Here is a 12981-nt window from a genome sequence, read left to right on the forward strand (position 1 = left end):
TCTCTAAATTTTTTATATTAATGGCTGTATAAAAATGTATTTATTGGGACCAGCTTTGTGGTGTAGTAGGTAAAGCTGCCATCTGCAACACAGGAATCCCATATGGGCGTTGGCTCACCCCCAGCTGCTCCACTCCAATCCAACTCTCTGCTAAAGGCCTGGAAAGAAAACAGTAGAAGATGGCCCAAATACTTGGGCCCCTGCCACCCATATGAGAGACCTGCATGAAACTCCTGGCTCCTGACTTTGGCTTGGCCAAGCACTGGCTGTTGTGGCCAACTGAGGAGTGGACCAACAGAAAGATCTGTCACTTCCTCTCTTTATAACTCTTTTAAATAAATAAATAAATCTTTTTAAAATGTGTATTGATCCACTTTCTTGAAAATATCTAGGTTGCTTTTATATATTTGCCATTGAAAATGCTGCCATAAGTCTTTTAATAGCTCTTGCACCCACATGGGACACCCAGAGGAAGCTCCTAGCTCCTGGCTTCAGACTGGCCCAGGTCCGGTCGTTGCAGCCATTTGGGGAGTGAACAAGGGGATGGAAAGTCTCTTTCTCTCTTTCTAAATCTGCCTTTGAAATAAGTAAATATTTTCTTAAAAATAGCTCCTTGTACAGATATATAAAAGTTCTAACAGGGGTAAAAAAATATGCATCAAATGGGATGCACATTTTCGGTTATTTTGATGTTGTTACCCTGCTTTTCATAGTGCTTACAATAATCAGAATTCGTTGAGATGATCACAATAATACTCAGATCCCCACAATCTCACCAACATTTGGTTTTGTCATACTTTTTAACTGAAGCCAGATGATGGGTATGGAATATCACCTTGTTGTAATTACTGCAGTAGAATGCATTATTGTGATACTATTACCATTCACTGACATCCTACCCTCTTTACAAGATTAGACACCATTATCTTCGGCAACAGGACTTGCTTCTAACCAGCATAAGGAGAAGTCCTGTGAGACCCTTTTGTAGCAAAGTTCTCATGGTCAGTATATGCTTCACCACGTTCTTTCCCCTAGTTACTGATGACGGCAATGCCACACAGTGGATGCTGTCAGCCTGGGTTCTGGCTTTAGATCAGACTGACACGTGACAGAACCCTGACAGAGCCCCAGACGATCATTTAACATGGCCTCATTATTTTACGCCATTAGAAATTTTGAGTTATTACTCAAGAAGACAGTTCCTGTGATCTGCATCCATCCCCATTGCCCTATTTCCCCTGCCCTAACGACTTCAGGCTTGGCCACATGCCTTCTTTCGGTCCATGCATGTGACTGTCACTTCCCAGAAGAAACCTTACCAGGCTGACACTGGTTGTTTTTCTCAGAGTCTCCATCTGCATCAGAGAATCACACTGAGAGTCTGGAGCTATTTGCTGCCAATGCATACATCAGCTAATAAATTCTAACAAAATATAGAGTATCTCAACTAATGTGATCATTAATGAGATTGAACATATTTTTGCATGTTTATGATACTTTTTTTTTTTAAGGGAAAGGGTTTATTGGGGAACACCCAACAGACCAGAGTGAAGGGGTGGCGAAGGAAAAAGAGAGAAAGAGACTATAAGACAGAGACAGAGGAGAGAGAAGAGAGATGAGAGGAGGAGAGAAGCCAAGAGAGGCCAAAGAGCACAGCAGAGAAGGATCAAGAGCCAAGAGAAAAGAACCAAGAGAACATGTGTTCAGGAACAGGCCCTTTTAAAACTTCGCCTGAGGGCAGGCAGGGAAGCAGGAGCAGGAACCCCATTAAGATGGGGGTGGAGCCTGACTCAGGTAGCTGGGACATGCGGCCACCTGGCTAAAACTGCACCAGTTTCCTACATGTTTATGATACTTTATGGACTGTTCAAGTCTGTCCATTTTTCCTCCGTAGGTTTTTTTTTTTTTTTTTTTTGTTCTTCTGATTGTAGCATTTTGCAGAACTGAAAGGAAAGGAAGTTGTGCTACATGTTGAAGGGATTGTGGGCAACAGAAAGAAGACAGCAGAAGATGATAAAATGTCACATGAAGTCTTCATAGTCTTGTGCATATCCTCCATCATAGCCCCCGTAACCTGCCAGATCGTCTTTCATGGTGGTTTTTAATCCCCCTCCAGGAACCACACCTTTCTTCTTTTTTTGGGCTTTGCTTTTCTTGCTTTTGTTTTTCACTGCAAAGCACAGTCAATGAATTGGTAATCTTTTTCAAGTCATCGATTTCCAATGAAATATACACATCTCGAACTAAGGCTTCCAAAAAACTGGCATAATGTAGTGACTTTTCATACTGTGTAATTTTATCTTTTAGTAACTTTCCAAACTCTGTGAAATCTTCTCTTGAAGATGGATCATAGCATCTATTCCATAAACTGTATTATTAACACCAAAAGGTTCTTTTGCTAATTCGAGGTCTGACTCTTCCTGAAATTTCTTTAGCCGCAGTTTATCTGCTAATTGTTCTTCTGGTGTTAGCACTTCCCCCGAAGGGTTTTTAAAAAGTTCTTTGCAGAAATTTATGAAAAGAGTAATTCTGTGAACTCATCTTCTATTAGTTTTATGTATTCCAAGTATCTCCTTTCAGCATGTAACTTATCTTTTACTGTTGCTCCTAGTGTTATGTGCCGAAGGGAAGCTTTAATTTTTAAGATGATTGACTTATAGCCTTTTTCCTCTTAGTGTAAATATTCATACATTTCACCAAAGAAATATTAATGTATCTGATTATGGAGTTTGGAGCCAGACCTTGTTCCAAATAGCATGTAATATATCTATGCCTAGAACATCTCTGAAATTAAAAACCAAAAACAAACTATATTTCTAAACACATACAGTCCCAAAGGTTTCAGGTAAGTGATTGGCGACTTGTATAAACACTGTCATATCAGCTTTCTTTTGCTTACCATTACCATAGTAAACACTTTTGCCATCCACTTATCATCTCACTAATTTTGTGTTAGCTGTGTTTCTTATTTGTACAATACAGCTGGGCCAAATAAGATATATATTATGATAATATGAGTTTTAATTAGTGAGTATAATCTGCATTTATTGTGGCTGCTAGTTTTTTTGGATTTATTTCAACCATATTATTTTACATTTGATGTTCATCATTCTTTTGCTTTGCTTTTTTTTTTTTTTTCTATTTTCTGTCCTCTATCTGCAGTTAATACTTTCTATATTCTCTCCCTACCCTCTGTAGCCTCTCATTATTTGCAGGTTTAGAAACTATAAATTGCATTTCTATGATTGTAGTGCTTGCCCTTACTATTTTTGCTCATTTTTTATCAGTAAATATTTCAGTATATTTTTGAAAGAAAAGATCTAAAATATAAAACTGCCACACTATCATCACATGTAAAAGTAGTAATTGTGCAATATCAAACTCCCAATTGTTTACCCCCTCTTTTTAAAAAAGTTTGTTTGCTTGGATCAGAATTCATGAGGTCCACATATATTACAACTGATTAATTTGTTTCTTGGGTTTAATTTACTGGTTGCACCTCTATTTCCTTTGCTTAAATCCTCTTGTAATTTCCTTGCTAATTTGGGTTGTTTGTCCTGTAGAGTTCACCACTATAGGAATTTGCTGACTGTACCTCCAAGTCCATTTCACTGTTCTTCTGTCCTCTATATCTTCTGAATATTGGCTGCGGGATCTGCAGTAATGACTTTTTTGTGTCTCTGACAATCTTTGTTGGACTGACAGTCTAATGGAAGACTACAGACCTCTTAGAATAATCTTTAAAATACTTAAAAGATGTAGAATGCCAAAGAGAACCAATTACACTAGAAAACATTTTATTGTAGTTTGATTAGATAGATTCCTTGTGGGGAAGAAAAGGTACTCAAAAAGTGACAATATTTTATTCTCTCTTTTGAAAAATTGCTGGCTTACTTTGTGTATATGTGTGTGTGTGTGTGTGTTTCAAGATTTTTATTTATTTATATGAGAGGTAGAGTTACAGACAAGGAAAGAGACAGAGAGAAAGTTCTTCCATTTGCTGGTTCACTCTCCAAATAGCCGCAACGGCTGGAGTTGGGCCAGTCTGAAGCCAGGAGATAGGAGCTTCTTTCGGGTCTACCACGTGGGTGCAGAGGCCCATCTTCTACTGCTTTCCTAGGCCACAGCAGAGAACTGGATTGGAAGAAAAGCAGCCAGGATACGAATAGGCACCCATATGGGATGCTGGCGCCACAATTGGAGATTTAGCCCACCACACCACAGCGCTGGCCTCAACTTTTTGTGTTTTAACACTTCAACTTTCAAGAGTATAATTAACCCAGTGAGGATGTTAAGGGGTATTTTCCAACGTTTCTCATGTAAACTCAAATTTTAGGTTACTCCTTGGAGTAGTAACACAGGCTACTGAAAAGGCTATTCCTGAGTTGCAAAAATGTTCTCGATGCTTTTTCTATGTTTGCCAGCAAATTTTCCCACACCATTTAAATTCATTTAGTTACTTTATCTTTCTTTGGAAAATAAAAAAGAATCTAACAAGCTGTAACTAATAACTGAGCCCTAACCTAACCATATAGTGTTGATTTTACCTAGTAACGCCCTTTATAGCATTACTTTCCAATTCCAATTGGAAAGATTCCAGTCTGAATTTCCAAAGTCAACATCATGTATATCCTATGTACTTCTACCAAGTTTACTTTTTTTCTTGCAGAAATACATCTTTAATGTTTTTTTTTTTTTGAAGTGAGCATTTGTGTTTAATAAACTCTGTCTTTGTAGGTCAGAAAACATCTTTACTTGTCATTCTTCAATGACAGTTTAAAACAATGTGAAATTCCAGTTTGATTTTCCCTTAGAACTTTGAAGCTATCTTCCATAGTTTTCTGGTGTCTAAGAAGTCCACACACTGTCACTACTTGGTAGATAAACTGCTTATATAGTCTCATGGTTTTAAGTCTATCTGTCAGTGACTTAACAAATTTAGGACCTCACCCATGTCGGCGCTTGAAGAACAAGCCCTGTACTTCCTATCTATACTTGGGTGTGTAAAGGGCATCTCAAACTTAACATGCAAAGTCAAGCTCCTCCCAGTCCTGTGCCTCCCTCAGTCTTCTCTGCAGAGCTAATGTTAACTTCATCCTTGGAACTGCTCCACGCAAAAGCCCTGCAGTATGCTTTCACCACTTCTTTCTCTGCCTCTCTTTCTAACAACTCCAACACCATGTCCTGTCTCAAGCACGTTTGTGGACATTTCTAGGTTCTATTCCATTCCCAAGTCCCAGAATTTTGCAGTTTTGGAGTTCTTACCCCCAAAGTAGTACTGTACCCTGAGACAATATTTGGGAAACACAGGAAGCAATAACTGCATTGTTGGGTGATTCAGTTCCTTTTTTATCTGCCGCTATTTTGTCCAGACTCGATGGCTCTCCCCCGTCTTTAAGCAGTAATCCTGGTTCTGCTCTTTCTTCATGAAGGGAAATGTCAGTGTCCTAACTCCACAGAGAACTATTAGATATCGCTGATGGTTCCTGGCCTTGGAAACAGCAGGTCTGTAGCTTCAGCCATGCTCCCAATTTAGTGTTTCTGTTCATTTCTGGTTCATAAAGATTCTTATATTGACTTTTAGCCTGGCTACATTTTATTTTATTGCATCGTATATGTATTTTACTTGTCATTGCTGTGTACATGAAGTAGCAGGAGTACATCAAGGTTAAACTCTTATACTATCTTAGCCAAAAATTGGCTACATCAGTATTTTTCATTTGCATCTGCACTGATTAAGTTATGGCAGTTTCCCACTACATGTGCTCTAATTTAAATCTCCTTCTCTTTATATTATATTATATTACCTCCTAAAACAGAGAATGCAATAAACATAATGAGCCTATGCATCTGAAAATAAAAACTATTTTCCACACCACTACATCTTTCTGAACACTGTTTAAATAAAAAACAGATCATACTTCCAAGCATGAATATAAATATGCTTTTTGTTTATTATTATTAACAATAATTGCCATTTTTTAATTTAGAAATAATAAAAACAGTAAGAACCTGATGAGAAGCTATTTTTAAAATGCTAAGGTGTTTTTAGCTCTATACGTATTCTAAAAATATGTACCTATTTGGAGCTGGTTAACACATGCTAAAAGCTCCTCTCTCTGAATTCACAAAAACTTAAAAAATATGTATTTATAACTATTAGTATATATATATATATGTACACACATGTATACACATACATATTATATATACATACATATGTAAATATACCAGCCTAAATTTATGGAAGTGAAATATGGACTTTCACATTACTAGAAAATTAACACTGACCTGGTTTAACAGGTATGCCAGCTTTCAAGGCAATACACATGGGTGTTGCTTCTGGTTCTATCATATCTTGCTCTCCAAACTTAGAAAAATCACTGTCTTTAGGTCTAATTGTTTTCTTACCTCTAAAATGAGGAAGGAATTGGATTCCTTCTAGCTCTCAAGGCTGATTTTACTATTAGTACTCACTGTTCCCAACAGTTTGCTAACTTTGATTTTGCAATTTAGTTTTCTCATTCTGTAACTTATACCTTGAAATTTGGATTCAATTAACATTATAACTTTTAAGCAGTTTTATGAGGAAAATACTAGTTTTTCAAATTACCAATACTGCTTGCTATTAAACAAAATCACTTTATCAAAATCAGTGATAGAAAAAGGTAAAAACTTATGCTTAATTTGTTTATTAAACAAAGACAGTTTAGGCTGGCACTGCAGCTCACTAGGCTAACCCTCCCGCCTGTGGTGCCAGCACTCCGGGTTCTAGTCCCGGTTGGGGTGCCGGTTCTGTTCTGGTTGCTCCTCTTCCAGTCCAGCTCTCTGCTGTGGCCCCGGAGGGCAGTGGAGGGTGGCCAAGTGCTTGGGCCCTGCACCTGCATGGGAGACCAGGAGGAAGTGCCTGGCTCCTGGCTTTGGATCGGCGCAGTGCGCCCATTTTGGGGGTGAACCAACAGAAAAAAAGGAAGACCTTTCTCTTTGTCTCTCTCTCTCTCTCACTGTCTAACTCTGCCTGTCAAAAAAAAAAAAAAAAAAAAAAAAAGAAAGTTTCAGGCTTTCAAGATGTGAAGTGATTAACACTTCTCACGTCAACCATAAGAATGCAATAGCAAGACTATAGTTTTTACTCCTTGAGAATGACCAAAAATTACATTTTTTAGACCACCAAGACCTTTCTTTTACTCAAACTCTTCTAAGAATATCCCAAGATTACATACGCTGGATACTTGATGGAAAAACTAAAACACAGAAACTCTGTTCAAGGATAAGCAAGTCAACAGTCAGACACAAATTCTGATTAGGACAGTCTGTTTCTCTTACTATTGCTCAAATATCATTTTGATAAGATTTAAAAGACAAATGACATACTAAAGGAGAATCAGGCTTAAGAAATATGATTTAGCTTTTCTTTGCCCACAATAGCTCTGGCAAAACCCACTAGGTTTCAGCTTGATACTGCAGAGGGCCATGTCTCACCTCCAGTTCTCTGAGGTAGTTTACTGTTGTTTCTTGTCTCATTAATATGACTAAGTCATGGGGATGCTTCAAGTTCATTGGTGAATCTACCTGCAAGCAAGTAAGCAAAAATAAGTAATAAATAAAGAGAGAAATAAAAAGATTTCATTACTGTCAGTTTGGATTAATAAATTCTTCATTATGCTTCAAAGTATTACCTAGTAATCATTATAATCAGTGCAAATACTCAATAAAACTCAAAAGTCATCCCAGTTAAACTTTAGCATAGATGACAGAGAATGACAGAGTCAACAGCTGTCTGATAAAATCCAAATCTGAAGTAAATACTCTGATTTGACAGATCATATAATAAATATTCAAAAAAAAGAAATATTGCAAGGAATGAAGAATTAACTTCCTTAAGAGATGTGACTGTAATAATAGAAATGTGATTGTCTTGTTCTGACAGCACAATCCATACCTGAATACGTTTGGAAGCATTAACAGAAAAATATGCCACAGCACCTATTATTGAAGGCTATTTGTATGAGTCATAAATCAAAGATAATATAAAGTAATCCTGATATATTATTTACAGCTCATGTTCTCTGGAATAATAGATCAAGAGACTATTGCTGCAGATGTAGAGAAAATGAACCCTCATATAATTGTAACAGGCTTATAAATGTGTTTTCATTGTTTCGAGGGTCAGCTGTCAACATACATCAAAATGTTGGAAATACGTATTTTTGATTTGGCAAAACAAACTCTAGGAAATGATCCTATGCACATTCCTAAACAAGTAGACAAAGTTATATGTAAGGATGCTCACTACAACACTTTTAAATGCATCAAATATTAGAAAGAACACAAGTCCATAATAAAGGAGTGGAGAGACCCACTGTCTAATGCAATGGGATAAAGTACAAAATGTAACAGCCATAGTCAGCTGTCAGATATATAAGCTTCACATAAGGAAGCCCAAGAAGCCCCAGACCATAAGAGATAATGAGTTTGTACATGACTCTTTCAGATACCTTTAAACCAGGTTTTTGGAAAAAAACAAAAAATGGGGAGGAGGATGGAAGAGAGGGGAAGAAAATAATGTGAGATTATGGCATTCCCATTCTAACCTAATGAATTTGTTTTCCTGATATTTGGCAAAAAGAATGAAAGGAGACAAATAAAGATTTACATTAGAGAAATATCTCAAGTATAATCTTAGTTTTAGATTAAAAAGTTACAAGGTAACCAGAGTTCTAACATTTTTGGATAAGATAGGTTTGCCAACATTCAACTGTAAAGAGATACTTTCCATTTCCTTAAAGCTTTTAGTTCACTAAAGATACATCAGCTGGATGAGGTACAAAGATAAAATTATTAGCAGAAGAAAGGGAGTCTACTAGCAGCTGTGTTTCCCTTTTTGAAGTGATAGCAATGGCATGGACCTCTGCCAGATAAAAGCTGGCTGCAGAAAATTTATAGCTTGACAAATATTTTTACTGAGGTATCTTCAAGTTCTTGAAATTTCAGATTTTATAATCATTGGTAAATGTCAACTTGAATTTATCTCCTTTTGAATACTTCTCCTTATAAAAAAAATTAAGAAACAGGGTATGTTTGACAACTTTGTAAGTATTATAGTATGCATTTAACCAGTGAAGGTTTATGAAGCTTCTAAAAGCCAGGCATATCATGGGGTGAAGGTTAATGTGGAGCCTATACACTACAATACATACACAATATGTAAAGGAATTGTAATTTTTTTTAATTGAATGGTTTCTTGTTTATTTATTTATTTTTTAAGGAATACAAATCTCATAAGTACAACTTTAAGAATACAGTTATTCTTCCCACCATACCCACCTTACCACCCATAATCCCACCTACCTCCTCCTCCCTCTCCCCTTCCCAGTCCCATTCTCCATTAAGATTCATTTCCAATTAACTTTATACACAGAAGACCAACTCTATACTAAGTAAAGATTTCAACAATTTGCACACACACACACACAAAACTGTTTTAGAACTGCTTTACAGTTAACTTTCATAATACAACCTCATTGAGAGTGAGTAGTGCACAGTGACTCCTGTTGTTAATTCAACAATTACCACTCTTATGTATGACGTCAGTGACCACCCGAGGCTCTTGACATGAGCTGCCTGGGCTATGGAAGCCTTTTGAGTACACAAACTCCATCAGTATTTGGACAAGGCCATAAGCAAAATGGAAGTTCTCTCCTTCCTTTAGAGAAAAGTACACCCTTCTTCGATGGTCACTTCTTTCCACTGGGGTCTCACTCACAGAGATCTTTCATGTAGGACATTTTTTGCCACAGTGTCTTGGCATTCCATGCCTGAAATGCTCTGATGGTCTACAAAAGCAAGTTTGAGTCAATAACTTTTCAATGGCTCTTTGTGACAAGAAATTGAACATTTCCAATATTAATTCAATCCTACATATGCAACTTATTCTCCAAAACAAAAAACTTTTGTACCTTTAAAAAAATAGTCATCCAAACACATAAAAGCAACATGAGAAATTACACCCTTCAGCCAACAACAATTTGAAATTGATGAATGAAGTATTTCATTATGGGGCTAGTGTGAAGCTGATGACTGAAATAGCAGTATCCCATATGAGTGCTTGTTCAAGTCCCTGCTGCTTCACTTCCTGTCCAGCTCCCAGCTAAGGCACCTGGGAAAGCAGTGGAAGACAGTCCAAGTACTTGGGTCCCTACCACCCATGTGGGAGACCCAAACAGATTTCTAGTCTCCTGGCTTCAGCCTGGCCCAGTCCCAGTTTTGTGGCCACTTGAGGAGTGAATTAGGGGATGGAAGATCTTTCTCTAAATGCCACTCTGTCTCTGTAACTCCACTTTCAAAATATAAATTGTATCTTTTTAAAAAGATTTTATTTACTTATTTGAAAGGCAGAATTACAGAGAGAGAGAGAGAGAGAGAGAGAGAGAGAGAGAGAGAGAATCCCCCATCCGCTAGTTCACTCGCCAAATGGCCACAATGGCCAGAACTGGGCCAGGGCCAGGAGCTTCTTCCAGGTCTCCCATGTGGATGCAGGGGCCCAAGTACTTGGGCCATCTTCTACCTCTTTCTCAGGCACATTAGTAGAGAGCTGAATAGGAAGTGGAGCAGCTGGGACTTGAACGGGCACCCATATGGGATGCCAGCACTGCAGGTGGTGGCTTTACCTGCTATGCCCCAATAAATATTTTTAAAAATCTTTCATTATGTCACACTCTATTAAAAATAACAAACTAGACGATAGAATTTCAGGGGTTTTCATTATAAAAAATGTTAAATTCTTGAAAGAATATATTTACCCAGATTGGTCACTATAAAATGCACAGATGTATCAAAATATCACACAGTTCCTCATTAATATAATTTTTATTTTATAACATAAAAAATCATTTTAAAGTTAGAAACTAAGGACAGATATTTTTAATCTTTAATTCAGAATTCTAGATTATTTGGGCCTGGAATTGTGGCGTAGAAGATAAGGCTGCCACCTGAAGTGCCAGCATCCCATACAACCGCTGGTTCAAGTACTGGGTGTTCTACTTCCAATCCTGCTCCCTGCTAATGCATCTAGGAAGGCAGTGGGAGATGGCCCAAGTCCTTGGGGCCCTACACCCATGTGGGAGACCTGGATGAAGCTTCTGGTCTTGGCTTTGGCCTGGCCCAGCCCTGGCCATTGAAGTCAATTTGGGGGGAGTTAATTAGTGGATGGAAGATGTCTCTCTCTCTGTGTGTTTGTGTGTGTGTGTCTCCCTCTCTGTAACTCTTTCAAATAAATAAATAAATACATAAATAAATCTCTAAAGACATAATAAAAAAGAATTCTAGATTATTTAAATATTATATCAAATGTCAGAAAAAAAATTAAAACCTTCAAAGCCACCAATATCTTGCCTCTAGGTAAAAGCTGAAATGATCCCTAGTGAGTGGGTGCTTAGTTTTTGCTATCCAGTACCCATATTCGCCTTCTTGTGGAAAAAGTATCTCTTGCTTCCTTTTCTACCTAGGAAACCCTGGTCAGTGGATTTTTTTCCCCTTGGTCATGGTGTCATGGTGATTACTTCTGAGATGAGATATTAACCAACCAAGGTCCGCTGGAACTGAAGAGACTCTGGTCAAGAGTTTTTATCTGGGCTGGCGCCGTGGCTTAACAGGCTAATCCTCCGCCTTGTGGCGCCGGCACACTGGGTTCTAGTCCCGGTTGGGGCACCAGATTCCATCCCGGTTGCCCCTCTTCCAGGCCAGCTCTCTGCTATGGCCTGGGAAGGCAGTGGAGGATGACCCAAGTCCTTGGGCCCTGCACCCCATGGGAGACCAGGAGAAGCACCTGGCTCCTGGCTTCGGATCAGCGTGATGCGCAGGCCGCAGAGGCCATTGGAGGGTGAACCAACGGCAAAAGGAAGACCTTTCTTTCTCTCTCTCTCTCTCACTATCTACTCTGCCTGTCAAAAAAAAAAAAAAAAAGTTTTTATCTGAGCAAGTGGGGACTAGTCTTGTATCCATAGGTGGCCTGAGAATGGGGTTGGGGCAGAGAAACAGCAAGAAAGAAAAACCTATCACTGTTATACTGTTTGAGCTCTGGATAAAACTGTATCTGTAGCACTTAGAATTTGCACAAACATTCCAAAGAGAACTACAATACAGAAGTGATGACATTTGTAAATTTTGTATTTGTAAATTTCTGTTTAACTTTCTTAAGGTCCTCTGCCTAAGACATCTTCTTACTACTGTGGCTCTTTTTTTAAAAAATTTTTTCTGTGTGAGAAGCAGAGACAAAGAGAGAGGAGGGGGGAGAGAGAGAGAGAGAGTCAGAGACAGAGAGAGATAGAGAGCAAGAATGAACACAGCATCTCCTACCCGGTGGTTCACTCCCCAAAACCGAAACCAGGAGGCTCAGTCCAGGTGGCAGGGACCCAACTACCTGAGCCATCACCTGATTCATTCCAGGGTAAACATTATTAGGAAGCTGGAATCCGTCACAGAACTTGGACTTGAACTCTGGCACTGTGATATGGGATATGGGTATCCCAACCAGCCTCTTAACTATGAGGCCAAAAGCTCACCCTTGTTTGCAGCTCTTTTAGGAGCCTTTGTAACTTTGCACATGCTGCTTCGGCAACTTGTGTGGGTCTCAGCCAAATGATGTGGCTCAGATAACACTTCTTTCCTGTAACCATTCTTCTCCTAAGCTCCACAGTACTTTACACACACTCTGTAATATTTATTACACTGTTTAATTACTATAATTTCTGTCTCCCAAAAACATTTTTATGTATTCCTCTTTCTCTCCTGTAATATGCTTTAGGGTACACTTCAGGCACTTAATACACTGCTGATTGCTAGATGTTCACTCTGACGCCGCATCTGTTGGATATTCCTCCTCTATCTCCTAAGGCATTATCAGCCCCTCAGAGTGACCTGGAAAGGAGGTAAAGTGGCTAAACTGTCAGGATGGGAAACAAATTATGTCCTGTACCGGCC

At 38.5% G+C, this 12981-nt stretch overlaps 1 protein-coding gene and 1 pseudogene across 3 annotated transcripts in view; both read right to left on the minus strand.

The window, feature by feature from the left end:
• The window catches only part of TTC17 (tetratricopeptide repeat domain 17), a 150517-nt gene that overhangs the window by 118453 nt on the left and 19083 nt on the right, over positions 1–12981 (minus strand). For all 3 annotated transcript variants that reach the window (XM_062196281.1, XM_062196280.1, XM_062196282.1), the window contains exon 2: positions 7483–7572. In XM_062196281.1, the coding sequence (XP_062052265.1) occupies positions 7483–7572 (90 nt within the window). The remainder of the gene's footprint in view (positions 1–7482; positions 7573–12981) is intronic.
• LOC133764838 (eukaryotic translation initiation factor 3 subunit J-like) lies at positions 1928–4954 on the minus strand (annotated as a pseudogene).

This window comes from Lepus europaeus, chromosome 7 (genome assembly GCF_033115175.1).
Source record: "Lepus europaeus isolate LE1 chromosome 7, mLepTim1.pri, whole genome shotgun sequence".
Classification (NCBI taxonomy): domain Eukaryota; kingdom Metazoa; phylum Chordata; class Mammalia; order Lagomorpha; family Leporidae; genus Lepus; species Lepus europaeus.